This window comes from Corythoichthys intestinalis, chromosome 14 (genome assembly GCF_030265065.1).
Source record: "Corythoichthys intestinalis isolate RoL2023-P3 chromosome 14, ASM3026506v1, whole genome shotgun sequence".
Lineage (NCBI taxonomy): Eukaryota > Metazoa > Chordata > Actinopteri > Syngnathiformes > Syngnathidae > Corythoichthys > Corythoichthys intestinalis.
Window position 1 is genome coordinate 96107 of NC_080408.1, and position 25027 is coordinate 121133.

Genomic DNA, 25027 nt, shown 5'->3' on the forward strand with positions numbered 1-25027 from the left:
AAAACAAAGTGCCAACAAAACAACCGGGAAATCCAAAAACCTTTAACAAACAAAAGTCAGGCAAAGAAATCAACTTACTTTTGAAGCAGGACAAGGAACACGAGGAACGGGGGGAAAAACGCCGACGCGAATGTGTACGTGCACAATGTCGAGACAAGACTCGACAAAAACGGGGAGCTTATGTCGACACAGGCACGGGTAATGAGTCAATGAGAAACAGATGGTCGACACAGGAGGACGCGGGTCGGAGGATACACTAGGAGCAGATACACCAGGTGAACTCAATGGGCAATCACAGGAATAAGTCACACTAGGAGGGGAAAAAAAACACAAAACCTAACAGAGAAGCAATGATCCTCCCATGCATGCAGCAGTCTGTTTGCCCACAATGAAATGAAACGGATGATTACTTTGGACCAGAGTAATAGTATGATCGCTTAGTTTAATTGGGCCGGCAGGGCTGGCGGGAAACTGCTATTGCTCCGACAGAGTTAGGAACGATTGGCTTTCCGCTCAAAATGTGCGATTCGGACATTTTGGAGTCTTCCCACCCAACGGACATCCCGGCTTTTGTGAGCATTTCAAGCGTACGTCGCCACTCCGAACGCCGTCCAGTCCCCGCGCCGGCTTCGCTCCTCGGTCGACGACGTTTGATCCGTTTCAACCGGGGCCGGGGGGAGACGACGGAGTGCCCCGATCGACAGAACGCCCGGCCTCGGAACGGATCGGATGTCTATCAGCGGCCACCCGCAAGTTAAAGAGGTTGAATTTGTGTGATAGCGGCGCATGAAATGATCATCGAAACACATTTGAGGGTTTTTATCATTTCATAACAACCGCATAATAAGTGAAAGCTACGTCATCGAGAGTCACAATTTCAACCGCAAACATTTTGGATGCTAAAGTCATATTTCTCATATCAAAAACAACACAGCGGGAACCTGGACGCCAAGCTTATCCGTGATAGAAAACAGATCGAAGTCAACATAAAAAAGCAAAACGCTCTCCTTGCGAGCGTCACAAATGTGGAGTGAGAGTGAGAGTGTGTGAGAGAGAGAGAGAGAGAGAGAGAGAGAGAGAGAGAGAGAGAGAGAGAGAGAGAGAGAGAGAGAGAGAGAGAGAGAGAGAGAGAGAGAGAGAGAGAGAGGGCTCTAAAGTATTTAGATGTGTGATTAGGCCCAAACCCGGAAGCTCTTACTGTAGTACAAAATAAGATTAAAAGGGATGAGTCCAACTACTGATGACTGGCCAGGGATTAGCGGAGTCCGTGTAAACTTTCACTCACATCACACTTTTTTTAAGGGGGGGAGGGGCACATATAGTAAAAAAATGTGTGAATATGTACTGTATAAAACATCTTAAGCAGTAGATAACAAAATACAAACCAAGACAGTCATGTTAGTAAAACTTTATTACAAAAAATGCTTGCTCTCCGTCTCCTAATAGAGACTGGTTGCTAAGAAAGAACAAAAATACAGAAAATTTGAAATCCATTTAAAGGCAAGAGTATACTCTCTTTACCCTCACTGGTAAACAAAATCAGCACTTTATAGTTCGACCACTAGGACTTTCAATCAACTGTCTTTTATTTCAGACAAAAGACGCATCTTTACTGGCAGATGGTTCGGTTATTTAAAAAAAAAAAAAAAAAAGGGGTTGTGCCTGGTGGGGGGGGGAAGCTAGTTTTTTTTCCCCAACAAACATAACTGGTGCAATAATGGATGGACATGATACTAGCAGAGCAAAATTGCAAACATACCGTAAATACAGTGTCAGAAAAATGGGGAAATATTATTTCAAAGTAAAAAGCCCCCCCACCTAATTTCTTTTGATAATAAATATGCTTTCACGGGGGTCTTAAAGAGCATATGACACCAGAAAAAAAGTCTTAAATGGCATTATTATGTGAATTAGAATCATATTTTGAGACGATTCGACTATATACAACAATTTAGCAAAGCGCAGATGACGAGAAATTAGTCTTTTAATCTGCCGGTTAGCCACGCCTACCATTATAGGGCTTTAGCGTCCCCAACAGGTGGATGACGTCAGCGGTAGACTAGGCTCATCGGTTTTACTATTCAGCCCATTGAGGGGGAATTGTTCAGAACGAGGAAAACGCGACGAAGAGAGCTGCAAAATGTCATTGTTTCAGTCTCTCTACTCCCAATATTTTTACAGGATATTCTTTTTATCCAAGTATTTTTCCCCAATAGCTATATAAATGGCTTGAGAAGGACCAGTCAGCCCGTCGAGGGGGAACTATTCACAATGAGGAAAACGCGACGAAGAGAGCGGCAAAATGTCATTGTTTCTGTCTCTTTACTTCAATATTTTTACAGGATATTCTTTTTACCCAAGTACTTTCCCCAATTGCTAAATAAATGGCATGGTCATGACAAATAACAATCTTGTGCTAAATGGAATATAAAATAATAAAAATCCATTTATTCAAGACGAAATGGCAAAATTACTCCATAATGGTCAAAACAGTCGACTTCACCTTTACTGTCACACCTCCCGAACGATATTTTATGACACCTAAATCGGACATATGTAATTTCCCTTCCCCGGCTTCGGAGAATATAAACAGACCAGAAGGAGTGACAGCTAGCCGACATGCTAACCCGAACCGAGGGATGTTTCAAAGTCTTCGAAGTGGAAAATCACACATAACTAGCCTGGATTATTTGACATGACGACCCGGTTGTCGAGTTTCTTTGCGGATCGGCAAACCGCCCGGCGGAGAGCAATTTACAGTTCGTTCCCTGGAGGAGGGTGGCTGGAGTTGTTGTGTAGCTAACGCGCTAACAGCTAACTGCTAATGAGCATGAGGATAGCTTTTTACATGCCTATCAATGATCAAACGTAAGTAGTCCTTTATTTAAAGGAATTTTATAGTGTTTACTTTGTAATCACTGCATTCGTATTTGACATAATACAAAACAAGATGTTTACTCACTTCCTTGAAAGTCCAATGGTCCCACAGTAAATATCCACGGTGAATGGGAACCTTTTGAAACTCCAAAAAGGCGCATACGCCTCTCCCGCATACAGAATGATTTTTCTGCAGCCGTTTGGCTGGCGTGATGCAAAAAATAAAAGTATTAATCCGCAAAATCAGCTGAATCCTTCGTCCTCATGCACAACAGTACACTGTATAGTGAAGAGAACGTCTTCTACCGTACACGTCACAGCGCCCTCCTCCTCAATGCAAGACCGAAGCCGGAAGTCACTCATTTTCATGGCGCGGGATTCAAAAAACTAAATAAATATAGCGATCGCTTCCACACACATCCAAGCGGTCCATATCATTCAGGGGCATAAAATACCGCGTCTATTATGAAATAAACATGCTTTTTCGTGTCACAGGCACTTTAAGTCAGAGGCTGAACTTCTGTGTATTTTAAACCCTTTTAAGTCAACGTCTCCGTGTGACGGACCATCAAAAAGTGGATGAATTCAATTGGCCGATGAATTGTTGCACCTCTACTTCAGTGGGGGAAGGCGCTAATGGCCTCGCTCGTCACGCGAATCAAGACGAAAGGCGCGCTGGTTGATGAAGAACACTAGATAAAAGCACAAGCAGCTTTCACGATGGAACCCCCTCCCCCAAAATAGAAAGGAAAAAAAAAAGTGTTTTTACAGCCATGTTGTTTTATTTTGTATGGGGCACAGCCAGTGTTGTTAATTTTACTTTTAAAAAGTAATTAATTACAGTTACAAATTACTTCTCCCAAAAAGTAATTGCGTTAGTAACTCAGTTACCTGAATTTAAGAGTAATTAGTTACTTGGCAAAGTAACTAGAGATAATTTTCTATGTTTTTTTTTTTTTCTCAAAAAAAAAAAAAAAAAAAAAAAAAACAGGTCACACAATGTGAAGTTTAAAGGGTTTTTGGGACAATTGGCCCTAGCCCAATTCTAGACACAAGGGTATTGCGATAACTACCTTTGCTATGTGTGGAAGTCATTTAAAGTTGTGAATCAACCGTTAAAGTTGTTAAAATTGCTCCCGCTATTGCATTAGTTCCCTTCTGTCTACTTTCAACATGTGTAAGTTTTAAAACTGCTTCATCATTTAAAGATAGATTTAAGTCAAGATTTTGCCGATTTAGGACCATTTTAGATAAAAAAAAAAAAGTTGGTTCGCTAGGAAGGATCTCTACAACAGAGCCATCCTGAGAGGTCTACTGCTTTAAGATGGCGGTTGTTTACTAACGCATGTAGTCCTTAAAACATGTTGCCAATGCAGCCGTCTCTATCTTTAGCATCTAGTTCTATAATATGTGACATCTACCGTATCATGTGGGCGCAGTTTGTAGGCTACAGTCAGGTATTATTGGAGCCACCTAGCATCGCGTTTGCAACGGCGTCTTCCCCACTCCTGCTCTGCTCTCTCGTCTCCGTGAGTCCGTCTCTCTGACTTTTTTTATTCAACCAACCTAGTAACGCATAGTAACGCACGCCTTTCCCGCCTCAGTAACGGTAACGGCGTTGCCAAACTGAGAAAAGTAATTAATTAGATTACTCACTACTGAAAAACATAACGCCGTTAGTAAGGCCGTTATATTGTAACGCCGTTACTAACAACACTGGGCACAGCTGCATCAGTGTTTCGGGCCCAAGGAAGGCACAGCAAAAATCACCAACTTTTTATAAAAGCATCTACACCAGGGGTGTCAAAGCAATTCCACAAAGGGCCGAGAGGGTCCCGGATTTCATTTCAACCAAGACTGCGCAAACAGATTAACCAAGCCGCACCTGACTGCAATTAACTGATGACCCTTGATTTGTGAAAGGATGACGTCTTCATTGGTTGGAAGCAAATTTGTGGAATTGTTTTGACACCCGATCCACACCAAAGTTGCTGATCACGTTCTTGTTTGGTTTACCCAAAAGGTAGTTACCCCTCCCTCGCGTCTTATGAGCAGGGCCGGCCCAGGCCATTTGGGAGCCCTAAGCAAAATAATGCCAAGGGGCCCATATTTTTGGCCCGTGCACCATTTCGTCACAGTGTACTGTGAAACCCATAGATGCAATCCAACCTATATGTCCATATTTTGTATATTAATCCGATTTTGTTGCACTGCATTCCTCAAACTTCTCACCTCAAATGATTGTCAGTACTTACAGTAGATAACGCCAAACCATTTTCTAAAAGAGGAAAGAAAGCAGAATTTTTATTTTTTAAGCTTGTAATAAAAAATCAAAACTCGCAAAAGTCAAAGAAAGCAAACTGTAGTAAACAAAATAGAATATAAATTAAACAATTGCCAGATTGCCCCCTATCCGGGCCCCTAGTGGTCAGGGGCCCTAAGCAGCTGCATAGTCTGCGTATAGGCTGGGCCGGCCCTGCTTATGAGGAAAAACTCAAACAAAATCAATCATGTACATCAGGTCAATTCAGCCAGTCATGACAATCGCACATTTTGAATGAAATACAAAGCAAAGCTCAAACCATTCATCTACTGAAAACGTCTATTTACAGGAAGCGGCATTTTCAGTGGATTCCTTCCTGCAGTTTGGGAGGAGTGAGTCTTTTTCAGAGGTCCGGGCAGGCGATAAGAAGAGCCCGCTTCATCTTAATAATAATTAAAAAAAAAAAAAAACGCCTTGATCGGCTACCGCGACATGACGCGCTTTGGAAAATGACTGCACTCGAGTCACTGGCCGTTACCGGCGGCGACGGACGTCCGACCCTTCCGCGGTTCGCCCCGAACGCGACGGTCGGCCGCCGCCCCTCCCGCTCCAATCGGAACGGAACGGAGCGCGCGAGCAAACGGCAACGGACGGATGAAAACGCGGGCTCCGGTCGCGCCCAATTCCTTTCACGTCCCCGGCAAATGTCCCTCCCGCACGGAGGATAACGGAAACCGTGACCGGCGGGAACGGGGATCTCTCTGCCCGCCGGGCTTCTATGAGGATCCGACGGATTAGTTTTTGGGGTAGATCTTCTCGTAGAAGAAGTTTTGCGGCAGCACGTAAAGTTCGCCGTCCTTTTCCCGAACGGCGTGCGCCCGAACGAACTGAAACTGTTCCAAGGCGAACTCGTAGAACTCGTTCTCCATCTTCCAGATGGCCGACTGCTGCAATTTGGCCGTGGACTCCCTGGTGGGCGGCTTCTTCTCGCTGGTCTTCCTCAAATGGGATTTCTTCCCTGAAAGAAACAAGTCGGTCGGTTTACGGGCATCTAGTTCTGCTAGAAGTCGAACGGGAAAAAGGAGTCGCGCGGGCACCTGTTTTGTAGAGCTCGGTGGCTCCTTTGAAGAAGCGCGGCAGAGCCGCCTCCAGCATCATGACAAAATCCTCCAGCTCTTCCGTCACTCCCACCAGCAAGTACTCGTTGAGCAGGTTGTATTTGGCCCGCTCCAGAGCCCAGCGGCTCCCCGCGTTCCTGCAAAAGACAAAGACGTCGGTTCCGGCCGGATCCGGAGCGACGGTGCCGCCGCCGCCGCCGACCAGCATTCCGAATAGTGTCCGCAGAAGAAAGGGATCTGCAGCCACAGCTTCTCGGGCGCGCAGTCGGAGCCGCCGGCCGACACGCATTCGTCAAAAGTCTGAAACGCGGCAAAATTGGTCAAAGGTTCGCTCGTGCGGGTGCCGAAGCGCGTCGGGACGGGGACCCGACCGAAACCCACCTTCTTGTCGCCTTGTTTCCTGCGTCTCAAGCCGGGTCGGTAGTCGTCTCCGAAACGCAAAAAGTAGTAATAGGACACCAGGCGCTGGATGGGGTCTCGGATCACGTTGATGTAGATGGGCTTCCTCTTCACCCCCAACCTGTCCAGTCATTTCCTTATCATCTCCTACTTCACTATATCTATTCTTCTTCTTAAAGTCAATAAAGAAAATGGGTTTTTTTCTCCATCGGCAGAAGGAGATCTCTAGTTATCAATGATCAACTCTTACCAAAAATAAAAATGATCCTCTACATTTTAGCGTTTTATCTGATTCATTGTAACTGATCACATTTAAAATACAAATAAAAATGGATTGTTTTACAAAAAAAAAAAAAAAAAAAAAAATCCTAGGAAAACAAACAATTTCATCCAGGTGAGGCGCTTTTTATCTTGACTTTAGATCAGGGGTCCCCAACGACCGGGCCGCGGACCGGTACCGGTCCGTGGCGCATTTGGTACCGGGCCGCGCAGAAATAATCAATCATTTATGAACGACTGCATTCTGGCCGCCGATTGACTTTGGCCTGTGCCGCTCAACACACCAATATCCCCGTCTACTCTAGATATTCAACTACAGGATAGGAGGTCGTCATAGAAATGCATTGATTGGGCTGTTAGCACTAAATCTCTTTTGTATGTCTAAGCGCGTTTGGACTCGATAATAACATATGACGTAGGTCGTCGCCAATGACATTTCTTCCCGGAAATAATTAGCCCCCGGCCAACACAAGAATGACTGAATAACAGACGTCTTTGGACAGACTTTTTACGGGGAAAAGGGAACCTGACGAGCCAGAAGATGTGCCTACAACCTCGAAGAAAACAAAATTGATGCTACTTCCCAATCACTAAAGACCCACGAACTGCCAAGGAGTGCATTCCTGACCCGTATGTGAATAAACAGAGTTATTCGAGCATGTCTGTGGAACAGGAATATCAGCTTGTAGAGATCGCAAATCACGGCGACTTAAACGTACATTTGAGACAACAACTCTACCGAAGTTGTGGATTGAAGTCATTTCGGAATATCCTGACATCGCTAGGAGCGCGCTGAAAACTGTGCTACAATTTCCGACATCGTGTATTTGTGGATGCTGGCTTCTCTCACTCTCCCATCTCGTCTCAACGAAACAGACTCAGGCCTCCCACTGATTCAGCGGGTGAGTTGTATTTCTTCCCTGCACTTAACACGACGGGGCTAAAAACAAATGCTATTTTATATTTGCTGTATTTTTCTGCCGCACGTTGCCGGTGTTCTGACAAAGTTGCCATGCGTGTAACGTTAAGAAGGACCGCGAATGCAAAGTATACACTACAAACTTTCTTTAAAGAAAGGAATATTAACTTACGTTTGCCATGTTAGGTGCACACAACAACTGCACGTAGCCCTCTCACTTAACGACTTCGCCGTGTCGTTAAGCATTCATTTACGCCATTTCCGTGTTGCACATGTATGTTTATGATGTAAATAGTTTTTTAGCACCATTGGATAACATTGAGAGTCCAAGTGAATATAAAAGAGGGCTTTTTTCACCGCCACAAAAGCTTTGGGAGCAAAATTTGATAAGGTTGCAAAATTTGACAGGACACCGGTCCGTGAACAAAAGACCCAAATCACACCGGTCCGCGGTGCAAAAAAGGTTGGGGACCCCTGCTTTAGATGATGTGATATTCAATTCCCTCTGAGGCCAGAGTGCCAGCAGTAGCGGCGGCTCGCCACAAGGAAGCACGCGTTCTTACTTGCTGAAGTCCAGGTAGGAGACGTGTCCGTGGTAGAACGCCGGCTTCATCTCGCTCCATTCCGTCACATTTTTGACAAAGCGCACCTGTGAGCAGCATAAAGAGCCGTCCGTCATTTATGCAGCCCGCGCAGCATTTGGCGCGTCCGTTAAGACGGCGACCTGGTCCTGGATGGACATGACGGGGTTGTTCTTGGTGGTGTTGATGTGCAGCACGTGGTAGCGGTTCTTCCCGCAAAGGTCGTAAGCGATGTTGGTGAAGGAGGTGCTGGCCGTCTTGGGTACGCGGTTGTAGACGACGACCGTGTCGTCGTCGTCGTCGTCGGAAGCCCGCCACCGAAGCCGCCGCTCCGCCTCCCGGACTTCGCGTCTCGCCACGGCGCGCTCTGAAAGGGCGACGCCCATTACGGTCACCATAACGGGGCGCAAACGGTCAACCTGCCCGCCTCTTTCATTTGGCCGTTTGTCTGTCATCAGCGAGCAAAAAATCTCACGAACCTGTTGAAAATCATACTCATCATTCTTTGCGCAGCGAAATAGGCCTGCGCGATATACTGTTGGAACACGGCGTGCGCACTCGTCCCATGGCAGGACGCGCGATTTTCATTTTTGAGCACACAATCTTTGGTTTTGCTTCATAAAAGCAGCGGGCCGCGCCGTGCCCGATCCCTTTTGTCTCCAGCAACCTTCCCCCTTCACAAATGAACCCCCTTAAACGCTATTATATGAATACGACGCGGTTACGGCGAATCAGGCGGTCTTCCCAAACAGAGCTATCTGCTGAAAATTCTTCTCGTTTTAATATCGCAAACCCCCAAAAATCGCAATGTCGGTTTTTTCCAATATCGTTCATCCCTACAACTCCAGCGTTATGTCACCTTAGCTCAAAACAATAGCATTTGAATTGATGACACAAAAAAGAATGAGATCGTTGGGGAAGAGAGACTTTTTGCAAAAGGAAAATGCGGTCCCATTCAAATGGTCTTCAAACCTTTTCGGCCGCCACGGAAACCCACCGGAGCTGACGACCGAACCTTCCGAAGACGCAGAAGAAATTTCAATTGACTGCGTTCAAATGCGCCAAAAACGGAGTCGACCGGCGAAGCTTCGCTTTAGAAGCCCTTTCTCGAGTGCGCCGGAGATGGCTTTTCCAAGGGTTAGGGTTAATCTGGCCCAAAAGGTTTGCACCGTTTTCAAGTTATAAAGGATCTGCAATGGAAGTCTCCAAACTTTTGATGAATTATGATTTTATTTCAACGATTTACTTCCGGGAATCTCCCCGACAAACGATAGCGGCTCTTTGATATCCGCGAGTCCGATGAAATATCCCGGATTTTTGCGACAATGCGAGGGTTTGTTAGTTTTTTTATTAAAGTGCGGGTGAGAATGTACAGGTAAAATAATAACTTGTGCGGGGGATAGCCTACTTCAATTAGATTGCGCAGGCAGGCAGGCAGGCAGGCAGGCACGTAGGCACGTGAGAGAGAGCATCTAATGGGTTGATAAACACTTCCTTGAAGTGAAGTTTTGGAACTTGGGATGTCTGGAAATATGAACGTGACATTAGCCCACCGCTCACATTATTTGTCTTAGCAGTCAGCGTGCAAAAAGGCCACTGAATATTGTTTTATTTCTTATCCATGAATGTTCCTGTGACATTTGCGGCAGAATATTTCTTTAGCGCGTAAACGGCGTCCTCCGTTATAAATTAGCGTTCATCTAACGCATACATGTACAAAGTGCGGCCCGGGGGCCAAATGCGGCCCGTGGTCAAATTTCATCCGGCCCCCAGCCTGTGTCATAAAATCAATCATGTCTGGCCCGCACACAGACTTAATAAATTGGTCAGCCGTACTGCTACCAGCATATGAGGTAGCGTACACACTAAATGCTGCTCGTCATTTACACACTAAAAGGCAGCAGCACTCTAAGCAACATTACCCCGCGTGACCCTTTACTCCCAATTTTCTAAAATGGCGACAATCAACAAAAAAAAAAAAAGTTGACTGTGACGGCCGACGCTTCAAGGATAGGTGGAAATTGGACTATTTCTTCACTAAAATACGCAAAAACTGTGTCTGCCTCATTTGCAAAGAGACAGTCGCTGTTTTTAAAGAGTTCGATGTGAGGCGATATTACTAAACAAGACAAGCTGACATGTATACGACAAGATTACAGGGAAGATACGTAGCGAGAAATTGAAGCAACTTAAAGCTAGTTGAAATTTACAGCAGCAGTATTTCGCAAGAGCCCAAGAGATGAAAGAGAATGCCACAAAGGCTAGTTGCAAGATTTTGTGGAAATTATTCATTAAAAAATAATAATAAAGCAAATGTGACACACAGAATGGCTTGCTAAAATTTGCGTAAATATATTGTTCTACGTAAAGGATGTCAGCTAAGGTCGGCCCCCCACATTTTTACCACACCGATTCTGGCCCCCTTTGCAAAAAGTTTGGACACCCCTGATCTAACGGTTCGTCCTAAAAACGAGGCGGGCCGAGGCCCCGCGTCCGGTCGAGAAAAACAGCCGGCCAGGATACTCCGCTTTTGGATGGCTTGAAAAACTGACATTTGTAATGGCATTATTTCATAGATGATTAAAAAAAAAAACACACAACTTTTTTTGTGCTTCAATGAAATTAGCGCTGCGCCGATTCTTATGTTGGGTGCTCATTGGCCACCACCAGGAGGCGGGTTATTTCACAAACACTTCACGTTCAAATGGAGACCGTCAAAACGCCTCGGTCATCTGTAGTGGTGCTACTTCGGAGCGCTCTGGCGTCTTTGTATCATATTCGGCCCGTGGACAAGCGTAGTCATTTCTTGCTCCGGCTGGCACGCCAAAAATACTCCATCTAACCAAGATGAAATGTTTCAAATCACGGCAACGTATCACGGTTTGTTGGTTTTCTTCGTATTTCTATCAGCAGGTTTCTAATGTTGAGAAAATTCTTGACTGAAGATCACTTTTTTTAAGATTTGTAAGCCCGTTAGACCCTTTCTTTTGACGCCGTCGTCCGTGAAACGACATTGTTCGGGTGCAGAAAGACAGCTACCGGTCTGACGCATTCAAGCAAGTGCAAGTGAGCGTGCGATTGTGCATATTAGCGGTGACCTGACCGCCTATCAGACTTTTACCAGAGAACAACGAGAAAGCTTTCCGAGCGAGTCCAAAGAGCGCTTCTAAAGGCTGATTTGGACCGTGACGTGTGCGCCCCCCCACCCCCCAAAAAATCTGACTACGCGTCACCTCAACGCGTCGTGACGTGAACGTCGAGGGACCGCTCGCCGCGGTGTCCGGTTCAGCGCCGCCGTTTTCACAAACATCTTTTGTGTCGCCTACGTCTCAACATTTGTTGTTGAATATTGATTAGCCGCAGCTCCAAATACACGCGATCCATCTCCGTTGCCATTTCCGTCTATGACCGGAAGAAAGCGTAAGAAATTAGGTAAGAGGGACCCAAAACCATACAAAGCCGCGCCCCTCTTGCGGCTTCAGGTAACTTGTTTCAAAGCGAGTCACTGAATGCGGCCTCAGCCTTTTCTCGAGCGCTTCCAGACCACCTTGGATGCCCCGTAGGGGTTAAACAAGTCAAGCGTGCATTTTGGTCCGAGGCCGTTAAATGTTTTCTTGTATTTTCCAGTCTTTCCTTTGAAAGCCAGTGTAACCATTTGATGATATCCTCCAGTTTCCTTGAATTTGGAAGGGTTCTATATTAGCTGCAGTTTGAGCATTAAGACGAAAACATTCCACGTGAATCTTTTGGAAAGTTGTCAACTGGAGTGCATTGCGGCGGATTCAAAAAGTGGCTTCCACCGTTCGTCACATCGGCCGGACCGGACTGACCGGGAACCGCCGAGTTGAGCCGGAGCGGAAAATCCCAGATGGCGTTTCCGCACTTTTTGGAAATGACGGCATCTATCGTCCGTCCCGTCGTAAAGCGGAAGAGCCGCTGTTTTGCCGCGAGTTCAGAGCGGTCCGTTCTCACGGTGGGCGATGAGAAATTAAATGTACTTGTCATCGTCCGTTCAAAATACAATTCATTTTAAGGTAACTCTTAGTTCATTAGTGTAACAAGCGGGTCCATCGTTTGCGGTGCGTGGAAAGCTCCCTTTCGATGCCTTCAAAAAGATCCCCCGGCATCTAGCTTAGCGGTCGGAGCGCTCGCCTATCGTACCGGACGCGTCGTTCGCTTGGATACGAGTCCTGACTTGAACGTGTTGAACGGTGCGCGGTGCACGGCGCGACTCCGCGAACGCCGGTTACATTATTCACATCTTTTTTTTTTTTGCAGGCGAAATGTCACATTTGTACTTTCAACCTGTCTTACGCAAACAGTAGCCACCTCCTCAATGCTTTTTTTTTTCCCTTCAGGCATGACAAATCCAAACAACCATACAGCATTTATGTGTTTACGATTAAGTCAACCCACAAAGAAAAGGGCAGACGGGGGAAGCCGAAGCTTATTGAATCCCGCCCCCAGTATACCATATAGGACGCAGAAAATATCGAATAACAATTTTTGACATTCAGATTTCGTAAGTTTTTTTTTGTTTTTAAAAAAAATAATAATCATCCCCTCTGATTGTTCATTTTCCCAATAGTCCATTGTAGATTGTGGCAATGTGCTCTTTATGTTAATGCGTCCTTCGCCTTCGAGTGTCTGTGAGTGAGTCCGCTAAGGCTATATTGGGCCAAGCATGAGAATGAAGTTTCTGATAAACACAGGTATAGAGCCATTCCTTCACTTTCCCACAGTAGCTTTGTTGGTCATTGATTAGAAATGGTTCAATAAGCTATCATTTCTTTATTGTCCATTTCAATTTTTTTTCTGATGGCCAACGGTAGCACTTAGATGACGAAGTGGGGAGTCTAGGAGGAAATGCAATTGCAGAAGTGCGACGATACATGGCTGAACCCAACATGGCACGCAATGCAGATTTTTTTCAATACTGGAGGAGCCAACGGACATCTTATCCAAACCTCTTTCAACTGGCTAAGAAATTCATGCGCATGCCGGCATCGCTGGTTCCGTGCGAATGTGTGTTGTCCACAGCAGGTGAAATTGCTTGGGGAAAAAAAAGGTACCAACTAATTTTCAAACATTAAAAAAGCTGTGTTTCACCCATTCATTATGACTTACATTTTCACACCATAATATATGTTCACATAATTTAAAGATATGGAATAATGCAATATGAATGCAAAGACTTAAATGGTTTGATTTGACATGCTAGGTCGTCAATTCAGTGTCAGTCTGTCAAGTGGGTTGCCTGAAGGGAGTTTTTCATGTCCAGCAGGTGTCAGTATTCAATGACACAGTATCAATCAACACTGTGTCAACACAGCGTGTCACTGTGTCGACGTGCTTTATGAGGTCTCAGGGACCCACATCTACGCAGATTTTCCTGTCGTTCGACTCGCGTTTGTTGTCGTCCTTCTGTTTAGGAAGTCTTTTAAAAGCCCTCGGTGCCGGAGATGACGGCCGGAGGAGGTTTGAAAACCCGAGTATAAAAACATTCAACTTCATCGTCCAAATGAAGCGCTCGCGCAAACTTTAAATCGGGACTATATTGCGAGATCATGATGCAGATGAGAATTTTTCATTAGGAAGAAAAGTGAACTATTTGATCCAAAAATACATGAATGACTGATTTTCCCGATTATTTTTTGAATCACTAACTTAACATGTCCTCAGATGTACAATGTGTGACCACCAGGCAGGCAGGCAGCAAATCATGGTGAGCCCTGTCCCGTCAGCAGTGTTAATAACGCAGGAGTGAATCGTGTAATAAATGACTTTTCCCATCTTTGCAACACCGTTACTGAGGATCTGAAGGGGGCACAGTACTACAATTTGGTCGCGACTTGTCACGGCTTCCTGGGAGTGAGCAGAGCGGGAAGGGGGCGGTGCGGTGACGCCGTGGCAAACGCGCCGATGACCGGCTAGGTGACTCGGAGCGTTAGCATAGCGTTCGCGATCTCGTCAGCAATAGCGTGGCGAGCATCCTTTTAAACATTCGGGCAACCTCCCCCCCCCATACAGTTTGTGGCGTCCAGGTGGGTACAATGAATTGCAAAGAATGTACCGTTTTCCTGTGTGATGTTTTTTTAATCAAAAGAAATAGAGCAAAGGCAGCAGATTCAGAGCCTCACCTGCATATTGTTCTTCTTCTTCATGCTCACCTTAAAATGGATTTTCTGGCTGGGATTCAGTTGGATTGTCATAGAACATTGCTGCTTTAGTTCTGACATTGCACATTTTAGATCCAAATGGGCATATCTGTGTATACTGATCAGAGCATCGTCATGGTAAACTAAGCACCGACCAATGTCATCAAAACCGGCCGGAACGCGGGCATGGCAGCCAAATGTGGCGGCTGAGACGTTAGGACTCGTGAGAGAGCTCGCAGGTGACACTCAAGCCAAGTCAAGCCAAACCTGGAACACGGCAGTTCCAAACCCGTACACTAGATGGCGGCAGAGGGAGATCCACCACACAAACACTAATGACTTCACTGCATCACTCCTATTGAAGACACCTGGATGCACTAGGGTAGCCACTCACAATTCACCAAACACTCTCATTTAAAGCACCCGGGCACCAGTGCAGTCAGAACAAACACCCAACTCTTAGGGCCCAAGTACACCGCATGCGTGATCGTTGCGTTTCCGGTCCGACTCCGGTAAAAAATAGCGCCGGAGCCAATCCGTTCCCATTATATCCTATTGTTCAACGTATACCGGCCGCGTCAGTGCTCCGGCTTGACTGCGAACCACCTCCGGCGTGCCGCGTGCCCGCCGGTTGGTATAGGCTATTTTCTATTTCTGACGGACACGCATCCGACAAAATGGGCGGAGCTGGGCCTGGACGTAACAACCCAGGTGCCTAATCACGGTTTAAACACGAGCGAAGATGGATGATGAGCGCTTCATCATGGAGGTGAAAACCCACAAAATCATTTATGATGCAGCAGATCCTTTCTATAAGGACAATATAAAAAAGGAAGCTGCAAAGTGTCCTATTATGTGTGTTTTTCTGTCCTGATCTCATCATGATGCAGTCATGTCTGTCTCTTAATTCCAGATTAACTAAAATATCAATATGCAAAGAAAATATGTGCTCTCTCTCTGCTTCTCTGATGACTATAGACTCCGTGTGTTTTTCGTTGTTTTAAATGGCACATTATCGTGCGCGATCACGCGAGAGCTCACGGGGGGTCGACGAGGTTGGCGGACTGCAGCCGTGCAGCAGCCGGTATGATTTGCCTGTTTTTGACGGACTGCGTGGCACGCAGGCAACACTGAACCGGACCGGAACCGCAACGATCACGCATGCGGTGTACTTGGGCCTTTAGGGCCCAAGTACACCGCATGCGTGATCGTTGCGTTTCCGGTCCGACTCCGGTAAAAAATAGCGCCGGAGCCAATCCGTTCCCATTATATCCTATTGTTCAACGTATACCGGCCGCGTCAGTGCTCCGGATTGACTGCGAACCACCTCCGGCGTGCCGCGTGCCCGCCGGATGGTATAGGCTATTTTCTATTTCTGCCGGACACGCATCCGACAAAATGGGCGGAGCTGGGCCTGACGTCAAAAGTCCAGGTGCCTGATCACGGTTTAAACACGAGCGAAAATGGATGATGAGCGCTTCATCATGGAGGTGGAAAGTCACAAAGTGATATACATGCAGCAGATATTACTATAAGGACACCATTAAAAGCGAAACTGCAAAGTGTCCTATTATGTGTGTTTTTCTGGCAATGATATCAAACACGACGTGCTAAGCAAAAAAAAAAAAAAAAAAAAGACAGCGTATCTGGAAGTGGTTCCACTACTGCAGAAATTCTCGTGCCCCGCGCACAAACAATCTCGGTTTGTATACAGAGTCGAGTGGGGAAAGTAGAAAGAGAAAAAAGAGACGAAAGAGAAAAAAGAGACACCCACAAGTTTCGACCTGGTGGTCTATTCAAGACGTTTCTCTTTCTTTCCTACATTTCACTTGACTCTTCATAGAAAAAACAACAGCTTGCGCTGGCCACATGAGTCTGCAGTGTTGAGACACCAATTCCAAGTACGCTGTTTTTTTAGTTCGTGTCGAATATAATTCGCTATCCATTTTATAAATATGACAGATTATTTATCAGTTGTTTATAACAGCTCTATGTGCCATAAATTTTAAATGTGCACAAAGATATCAACGCACCGACACAACCGAGGGCATAATAGCCCCCCTTCCCTCCACACACGGAGCCCTGATCTCAACATGATGCAGTCAATCTGGAATTAAGAGACAGACACAACTAAAATATTGTAGCGTCGCCGGGGCTGTCATCGGTGGGTTAATTTATGCACCAACGCGGGGCTGTCATTGGTGTGCTGGTGCACCAGAGCGACGCTCCGATTGGTGGACAAGATAGCGTCAGTGTAAATACAGTGGGGAGAACAAGTATTTGATACACTGCCATTGGCAGTGTATCAAATACTTGTTCTCCCCACTGTAGTTGTTGTTTTTGCATTGATGAGGTGGCAGGAAGTTAATAAAGAAAAAGAGGGAAAAGGCGTTGAAGCTCGTGTGTTTTTTTCGCGGCCAAACTTCCGCTTAGCAAACGTTACAATATCAATATGCAAGGAAAAAAATGCGCTCTCTCTCTGCTTCTCTGATGAGTACATACTACAGACTCCGTGTGTTTGTCGTTGATTTAAATGGCACATTATCGCGCGCGATCACGCGAGAGCTCACGAGGGGACGGAGTTGGCGGACCGCAGCCGTGCAGCAGCCGGTATGATTTGCCTGTTTTTGACGGACTGCGTTGCACGCAGGCAACACTGAACCGGACCGGAACCGCAACGATCACGCATGCAGTGTACTTGGGCCTTTACTATTCGCTGGAAAGACCATTCCTTGCTCTTATTATGTTTGTATTGAGTTTGGTTGGTGGCTAATGGTGACTACCGTGACTGTGTTGAGTAGTGTTCATCTGAGATGTTTTAAATGTCAATTGTGTTTTACTGAAAGCATGTTCAGTACTCTATTGTCATGATGTAACACTGCATTTTCTGTGCCTAGGTTTATAACCTAAAAGCAAGGAGTTCTCCAAAACAAAAGAAAAATAAAAGGAGAAAAATATTTTGAGTTGTCCACGTCCTTTCCCTTGAACAAAGCCTTTACAAGTTCGGGCAAGAGTTGAGGGACCCAAAAGATTTAGAACTTGACACGCGCCGTTCACAAGACACTGGTGTTGACGTACACTATATTCCCCCATCAGGCCTTTTCCTCCTGAGCCTTTTGACACCTCAGAAAATACTTTGCAAAAACCATCCAGATGACCCATGTTTACAGTGGTATGAAAAAGTATCTGAACCTTTTGGAATTTCTCACATTTCTGCAAAAAAAATCAACATCAAATGGGATCTGATCTTTGTCAAAATCGCACAGATGAAAATACAGTGTCTGCTGTAAATAAAACCACCCAAACATTTATAGGTTTTCCTATTTTAATGAGGATGGCTTGCAAACAACAGTAGGGGGCAAAATAAGTAAGTGACCCCTCTGCCTAAGGAGACTTAAAAAGCAACTGAAACCAATTTTTAAGTTAGGTGTGTGAGCGCCCAATCTCTGATAGGTGGTTTAAAGCTGCCCTGTCCACTATAAAACACAAACCTGGTAAGAAATGTCTTGATGAGGAGCACTGTTTGATTTGCCTCATGGCTCTGTCAAAAGAGCTGTCCGAAGACCTGCGAACAACGATTGTTGATTTTCTATAAAGCAATACAAATGGATGCAAAACCATCTAGTATGGATGTTTATCAATTGACAGTCGGAGACGTTGTCTACAAATGGAGAGCGTTTGGCACTGTTGCTTCTCTCCCAAGGAGTGGCCGTCCACCAAAGAGGACGCTAAGGGTTCAGCGCAGAATAGTCAGAGGCAAAAAAGAACCCTAAAGTGACTGCTAAAGACTTACAGAAATCACTGGCACAGTCCAATATCTCTCTGCAAACATCAACTATATGGCCAAGAATGGTGTTCATGGGAGGACTCCACGGAGCAAGCCACTGCTGTCTAAAAAAAAACATTGTCGCTCATTTAATGTTCGCAAAAAGGCAATCGGACACTCCACACAGGTTATTTTGTGGATTGATGAAACCACAGTTGAATTGTTTGGAAGTAAGACAACATCATGTGTGAGGGAAAAGTGGAACAGCTCACCAACATCAAGACCTCACCCCCACCCACCGTGAAGCACGGTGCAGGGAGCATCGTGATTTGGGGCTGTTTTGCTGCCTCAGGGCTTGGACAACAAGCAATCATTAATGGAAGAATGAATTCAAAAGTTTTGCAGGAAAACCCGAGGCTGTCTTTCAGACAGTTAAAGCTAAAAAGAGGATGGATGCTGCAACAAGACAATGATCCAAAACACAGACTTCAGAATGGTTTCAAAAGAACAAAATACACATTCTGGAGTGGCCAAGTCAAAGTCCAGACTTGAACCCCATTGAGATGCTGTGGCATGACCTAAAGACATGCCAAGAATCTGACTGAACTACAGCAGCTTTGTAGAGAAGAACGGGCCAAGATTAGTCCTGATCTATGTGCCAGACTGATCTGCAGTTACGGGAAGCGTCTGGTTAAAGTTATTGCTGCCAAAGGGGGGGGGCACAAAATATTAATTGTGAGGGTTCACTTACTTATCCCCCCCCCCTTCTGTCATTCTTTGCATACGATCCTCATTACAATATGAAAACCTCAAAACTTGTTTTTTCATCCGTGTGATTTTGACAAAGATCAGATCACATTTGATGGTGATTTTATGCAGAAATGTGAGACATTCCAAAATTGAATGATCTCCGAACAACACCGGATAAAGCTCGGATGCTCTAGGTTTTCCCCACACCATTTTTTGTTGTCACGTATCTGAGCGTGCCTGCTTGTACTATCCAATTGCGCGCCGTGTGGCCGTCGGCAGCTTTGTGTTTTTTCGGTCTTACCGAGTTTTCCTCGGGACTCCTCTAGCTTCTGGATCTGGTTCTCCAAGAAGAACATGGCCAAGGCGAACGCTAGCAAAGCTAGCAGCTGCAACTTCGGCGGCATCGCGACTCGGAGGAACCCCATCAAATTATCCGGAGAACCGCTCCATCAGTCCGTGCCCAAAAGAGCAGACCGGCCGGAGCGGAGCGGAGCGGAGGGGAGGGCGGCCGGCCAAGAGGAGTCGACAGCCAGCCAGCCAGCCAAAAGACGCACAGACGACCGGGGGCGGCAGCTGCGGCTCCAATGCAAAATGCCCCTTCTATGTTAATCCTTCATTTGCGTGGTTCGGGAAAAACGTCCGGCGTCTTTCCTCGAACGGTTCCACAATGTGAGAAGCACACAGGCAATTGGACGCTACTAATCACGTAGACTTGAAATGATACCGACACCTCTTTCGTGGCGAGGGGACGCACGTCAAACGTTCCGCCATCTTTGGTGTGGCAAAGTCAAGAAGGCAGAGACGTCCGTTGGAAGATTCATTCAACATTTCTCTACAACTTTCTATTTTTCATCATTCTAATTGGTGCTTTGCTCCCCCCCCCCCCAATTTGACAGACTTGTTCACATCATCGTAACAACATTTCTGCTGCTTCCAGATGAACAGACCACTCACGAAATGAGCACTGACGAGACACAAACGATGGGAGCTAACTTGTTGCAGCAGCAGCAGCAGCAACAGCAACCCCCTTGAAGTGCGCTCTTCAAATGTCTGATGTCTATAGACCCTACTCACCAACGTCACAGAATGACGTGTCGCTGTATCCGGCCGCCATATTGTCCGTCATTGTTTATCCGTATTCTCAATGGTTTCAATTTGTCGTGCAATTCATGGAAGCCCCGGTGCTTTCAGACGCTGTAAACTCATTGGATGCCTTGCATAAAAGGCGTTATGTGGAAAAGCTTCAGTCTATCCATTCGCCAGATCCATATTTGATGCCTAAATGGATATTTTTTGACCCGCTGTCTTCGCCGTCGCTGTCTGACATCTGCTACCCTGATATCTACAACTATCTTGTCCACAGAAACTCAGCCTATTCTCACGAAACTTTGAAAAACTTTAAGAGCGGCACTCTAAGCAACAGTGTGACCCTTTACTTTCAATTTCCTAAAATGGCAACAATCAATTAAAAAAAAAAAAGTTGACTGCGATGGCCGATGCTTCAAGGATAGGTGGATATTGGACTATTTCTTCAATGAAATTGTGTCTGCCTCATTTGCAAAGAGACAGTCGCTGTTTTCAAAGAGTTCGATGTGACGCAATATTACCAAACAAGACACGCTGACATGTACAACAACATTACAGGGAAGATACACAGCGCGAAATTAAAGCAACTTGAAGCTAGTTTAATTTCACAGCAGCAGTATTTCGCAAGAGCCCGAGGGTCGAAAGAGAACGCCACAAAGGCGAGAATGTTGAAATTATGAATTTAAAAAAATATAATAAAGCAAATGTGACACACAGAAGGGCTTGCTAAAATGTGTTTAAATATATTGTTCTGCGTAAATCAGCCAAGGTAGCTCCCCACATTTTTACCACACCAAATCTGGCCCCCTTTGCAAAAAGTTTGGACACCCCGTTTAACTGATGATCCTGAGATGAGGCCAGCTTCTTTCACTTGGTACCAGCTAAATATTATTCGAAAAATAATGATGGCGGAAGAAATAAACATCTTGAATTTGAAACTGTATGTTGTCAGCGATTAGCCTCGCAATGATCTTAATTGTGCTCGTCAGCTCAAAACCTTCTAAATATATATGAAATGCATCTTACCAGATATAAAATGACTACTACATAATCTGTGGTGATCGTTTGGTGCCCAGTTTTCTCGTCGAATTGCAGCAGTCCATCTCGCTCTCCTCTCCGGGTCTCTCGGAATACGGTAGAACTTCAAGTCTCTCCGTCTATCTTCTCTGTTACTGCAACCAACCACCACACACACCTTCACCATTTTGATTATTAATGTTAACGAGCAGAAAACACGCCATAATAGGAGGAATTTACGTAGCGGTAATGCTTAAACCCGACGAGCTGACGGACAATATGGCGCGGAGGCGTGGTTGTGACGTCATGTGGGTAGGTTCTATGCAGGGCCTTAGAAAAAGGGGTTACGACACTCCCATAGAGATCCATTATACGATTTTACTTCCGGGTACTTCCGGGTTACGGAGCCTCGTGTAGTTCCAAACATGGCTTCGACGAGAGCGGACGGCATTCATTTGAATGGCTGGCTGTAAAGTATATTCGGAGGTAAATTGGTGGAAAAAGCGATCCCTTTTGAATTTTCAACAGTCTGTATTCTATCAGAGGCGCTTTATGATGTATATGTTGAGCTTTATTTGTAGATGCGTAGCGTAATTATACATATATTTTATCTTGGTTGACGAGCGATGTTCTGCTACTTTTTAAGCTGAGTCTGCTAACTAGGAATGTATCGTCAGGGGTAAATTCATTGTCCCTACCTCTTTTAAGTTGTTAACTCTTTCAGAGGCCCTTTGTGACGTACACACTCATCTGTATTTGTGAGTATTGGTTGACGACCGGCTTATTAGCTCCATTTTGTAAGCTTTGAAGTAAGGTATCCCCCTCATAAAAGAGGACCAAGTCAATGCACGACAACCTGTATTCTTTACACCAAAATGTTTGACATGATTATATTTTAGAGATGTGTATAGATTGAAAAGTGATGTCAACGAATAATACACATTTATAATAAAAAACAAAACAAACGTATATTATTATTTTAGGTTACTTTTTCATGATCCACATCATATTGCTGTCGGTCTACGTTCCTACCCTAACCTATAGTCACGACCCAGGACACACTGGAGAGACTGTGTCTCGGCTGGCCTGGGAACGCCTTGGGACCTCGCCGGAGGAGCTGGATGAAGTGGCTGGGGAGAGGGAAGTCTGGGCTTCCCTGTTAAAGCTGCTGCCCACGCGACCGGACCCCAGAGCAAGTGGAAGATGATGGATGGATGGATGGATGGATGGATGGATGGACGGACGGACGGACGGACGGACGGACGGACGGACATCATGCTGCTGGTGGTGCCTGCTGATGGTGACTGCTGGCTGTGCGCACTAAGCCCATTTTTTAAATGGCAACAAACAAACCAAAAAAAAGCATTTTTTTCATGTTTTGACGACTGACCATTGCCATCCATTTTTTCTGCTGCTCTTGGTCCTTGGGGAAACCATGCTGCACACAAACCATCACAGGCCACTGATCTATAAAATGTTAGGTGTAAACAATGAACCATGACACCGATTTCACCAATTTTTCAATAAATATTGTGATTTTCTTTATCAAAGGTAATAAGTTGTTATTGTTATACATTACACCATGTTGAGGAAAATCATAAAATGTTTTTCCTGTCTTGTAATCATTTTGTGTTGCTTGGGTCCAAAATGAAAAATGCTTCTAAAGAGGTACAGGTTTGGTTTTGCTAAAATTAGAGGCTATATTCAAAATTTAGTTGTTTTGCACTGTTAAATGTCATTTGTTTGTGTTTCAGGTCAAACTAAGTCTATAAAATGGAAAATGTACACACACATATATGTAAGCATTAGAATGTGCAACAGGAAAGAAAAGTGGAAAATAGAATTTAAAAGCTGTGACCACAAACCCAAATTTTTGGGGAAACAAATGTTTTTATATGTCAATACGAGAAAACAAACTTTAAACTACCACTTAGAACTAGGGAACAAAATATGTTATACATGGGGTCATCTTTAATATATTACCACAGGTAGGTGAATCAAGGAAATCTAGACATTTTCTGGAAAAACAGTATTTTAGTTGTGAAAAATGAAAAACCTCAGTCATCTAGTATTTCAATGTAAAAGTCGATTTCCCGTGCTCATGCCAACATTAACATGACACGTTCACTCCATAACATGAGCAAGTTCCCTTCTGTGTTTGTTTACATAGTTCTCAATTGTCACCTGACCACTCCGAATGTAAAACTAGCCCTTAGATATATGTCATAATGCAATGACATAATCAAACAAGTACTTAGATACGTGATTTGATCCATTTTTCCATAAATGTCGTAATTACCGCTGTCAGTTCCATTGCAAACCACGACAGCGCTGCTTGTGTTTGGAACTATTCACGCCCTACATGAACCACGTGACCACCCGCGGCGAGAACAGAGAGTGTCGCGACTCTCTTTATAGACCCTACTCACCTACGTCACAAAATGACGTGTCGCTGTATCCGGCTGCCATATTGTCCGTATTTTTTAGACCTATTCTCATTGTTTTCAATTAGTCGTGCAAGTTATAGAGCAATTCATGGAAGCCCCGGTGTTATCTGACGCTGTAAACTCATTGGATGCATTGCATAAAAGGCATTACGTGGAAAAGCTTCAGTTTATCCATTCGCCAGATCCGTATTTGATGCCTAAATCCATGTTTTTCGACCCGCTGTCTTCGCCATCTTTGCCTGACCCTGATATTTACAACTATCTTGTCCACACAAAATCAGCCAATTCTCACGAAAGTTTGAAGAACTTTAAGAGCTGGGAGGCTTATAAATGCTACGTTGCTGGTTGGGCGAAACAGGTCCTCGTACACGAAAATTCGGCAGGAATCTTGTGCTCGGAAGGTGAGTTACGAAATTTTCAATTCAAAATCTTTTGTTCTTGCTAACATCCACTGTCAAGTCTAATGTATTTCATGTCATTTGTCAATGGAGCTAGGGCTTTTAATGTTTATATGGTTTAGCGATAGCACTCTCACTACATACATATATAATATGTCATAAATATGAAGTGCGATAGCACTACTCCAGATTGTCCCTAGTTGAATTTATTTTTTGGCTTTTGACCTCAATAGTGAAATTGTAAATTAATTGTATGACAACTGTCTGATTATCCCCTTATAATGATATATTTTCAGGTAGTTCATTCACAACGTCTGAGTGTACGTTGTCGGTGATTAGCCAAGCAATGATCTTAATTGTGGTTGTCAGCCCAAAACCCTCTAAATATATATTAAATGCATCTTACCAGATATAAAATGACTACTACATAATCTGCGGTAGTCGTTCGGAGCCCAGTTTTCTCGTCGAATTGCAGCAGTCAATCTCGGTCTCCTCTCCGGGTCTCTCGGAATACGGTAAAACTTCAAGTCTCTCCGTCTGTCTTCTCTGTTACTGCAACCGACCGCCACACACGACTTCACCATTTTGATTATGAATGTTAACGAGCAGAAAAACACGCCATAATAGGAGGAATTTACGAAGCGCTAATGCATTAACATGACGAGTATACGGACAACATGGCGCGGGGGCGTGGCTGTGACGTCACGTGAGTAGGGGTCTATATAATTGGCCGAGGAAATGCTGTCCCGTGAAATGCCTGTTTAAAAATGTTCCCGTTGATACTTCTTGCGTTCGCTTAAAAGTGCCCATTTAAAAAGGAAAAGCGATGGATGATACTCCACGCAGAGCGTATTATTAACAAATGTTAAAGTTGTATAAACAAATAGCGAGAATAAGGAAGGTCACTGACAAGCGCAGGCCCCCGCGAGTGGATAGTGAGGGGAATAGGATAGTGCACCTACACCCGTA

At 44.9% G+C, this 25027-nt stretch overlaps 2 protein-coding genes across 4 annotated transcripts in view; both read right to left on the reverse strand.

Annotated features, from left to right (window-relative positions):
* pkn2a (protein kinase N2a) overlaps positions 1-3137 on the reverse strand; it is a 61635-nt gene extending 58498 nt beyond the window's left edge. Inside the window, exon 1 of the mRNA XM_057857401.1 lies at positions 2963-3137. The gene's annotated coding sequence lies outside the window, so the exon portion shown is untranslated. The remainder of the gene's footprint in view (positions 1-2962) is intronic.
* On the reverse strand, positions 1272-25023 carry LOC130929836 (heparan sulfate 2-O-sulfotransferase 1). 3 transcript variants are annotated; one of them, XM_057857407.1, is made up of 8 exons: positions 24465-25023; positions 8580-8803; positions 8419-8504; positions 6640-6778; positions 6461-6558; positions 6238-6395; positions 3377-6158; positions 1272-1856 (listed from the first exon to the last, which is right to left on the reverse strand). In XM_057857407.1, exons 1-7 carry the CDS (start codon positions 24640-24642, stop codon positions 5935-5937), a joined length of 1107 nt encoding a protein of 368 aa, XP_057713390.1. In that variant the 5' UTR covers positions 24643-25023; the 3' UTR covers positions 1272-1856; positions 3377-5934. The 3 variants fall into 3 exon arrangements, with proteins under 3 accessions (XP_057713390.1, XP_057713392.1, XP_057713391.1); XM_057857409.1 differs by lacking the exon at positions 24465-25023 and adding an exon at positions 19412-19865 and having other exon boundaries at positions 1273-1856; XM_057857408.1 differs by lacking the exon at positions 1272-1856 and having other exon boundaries at positions 2995-6158.
* Positions 25024-25027: the final 4 nt, after the last annotated feature.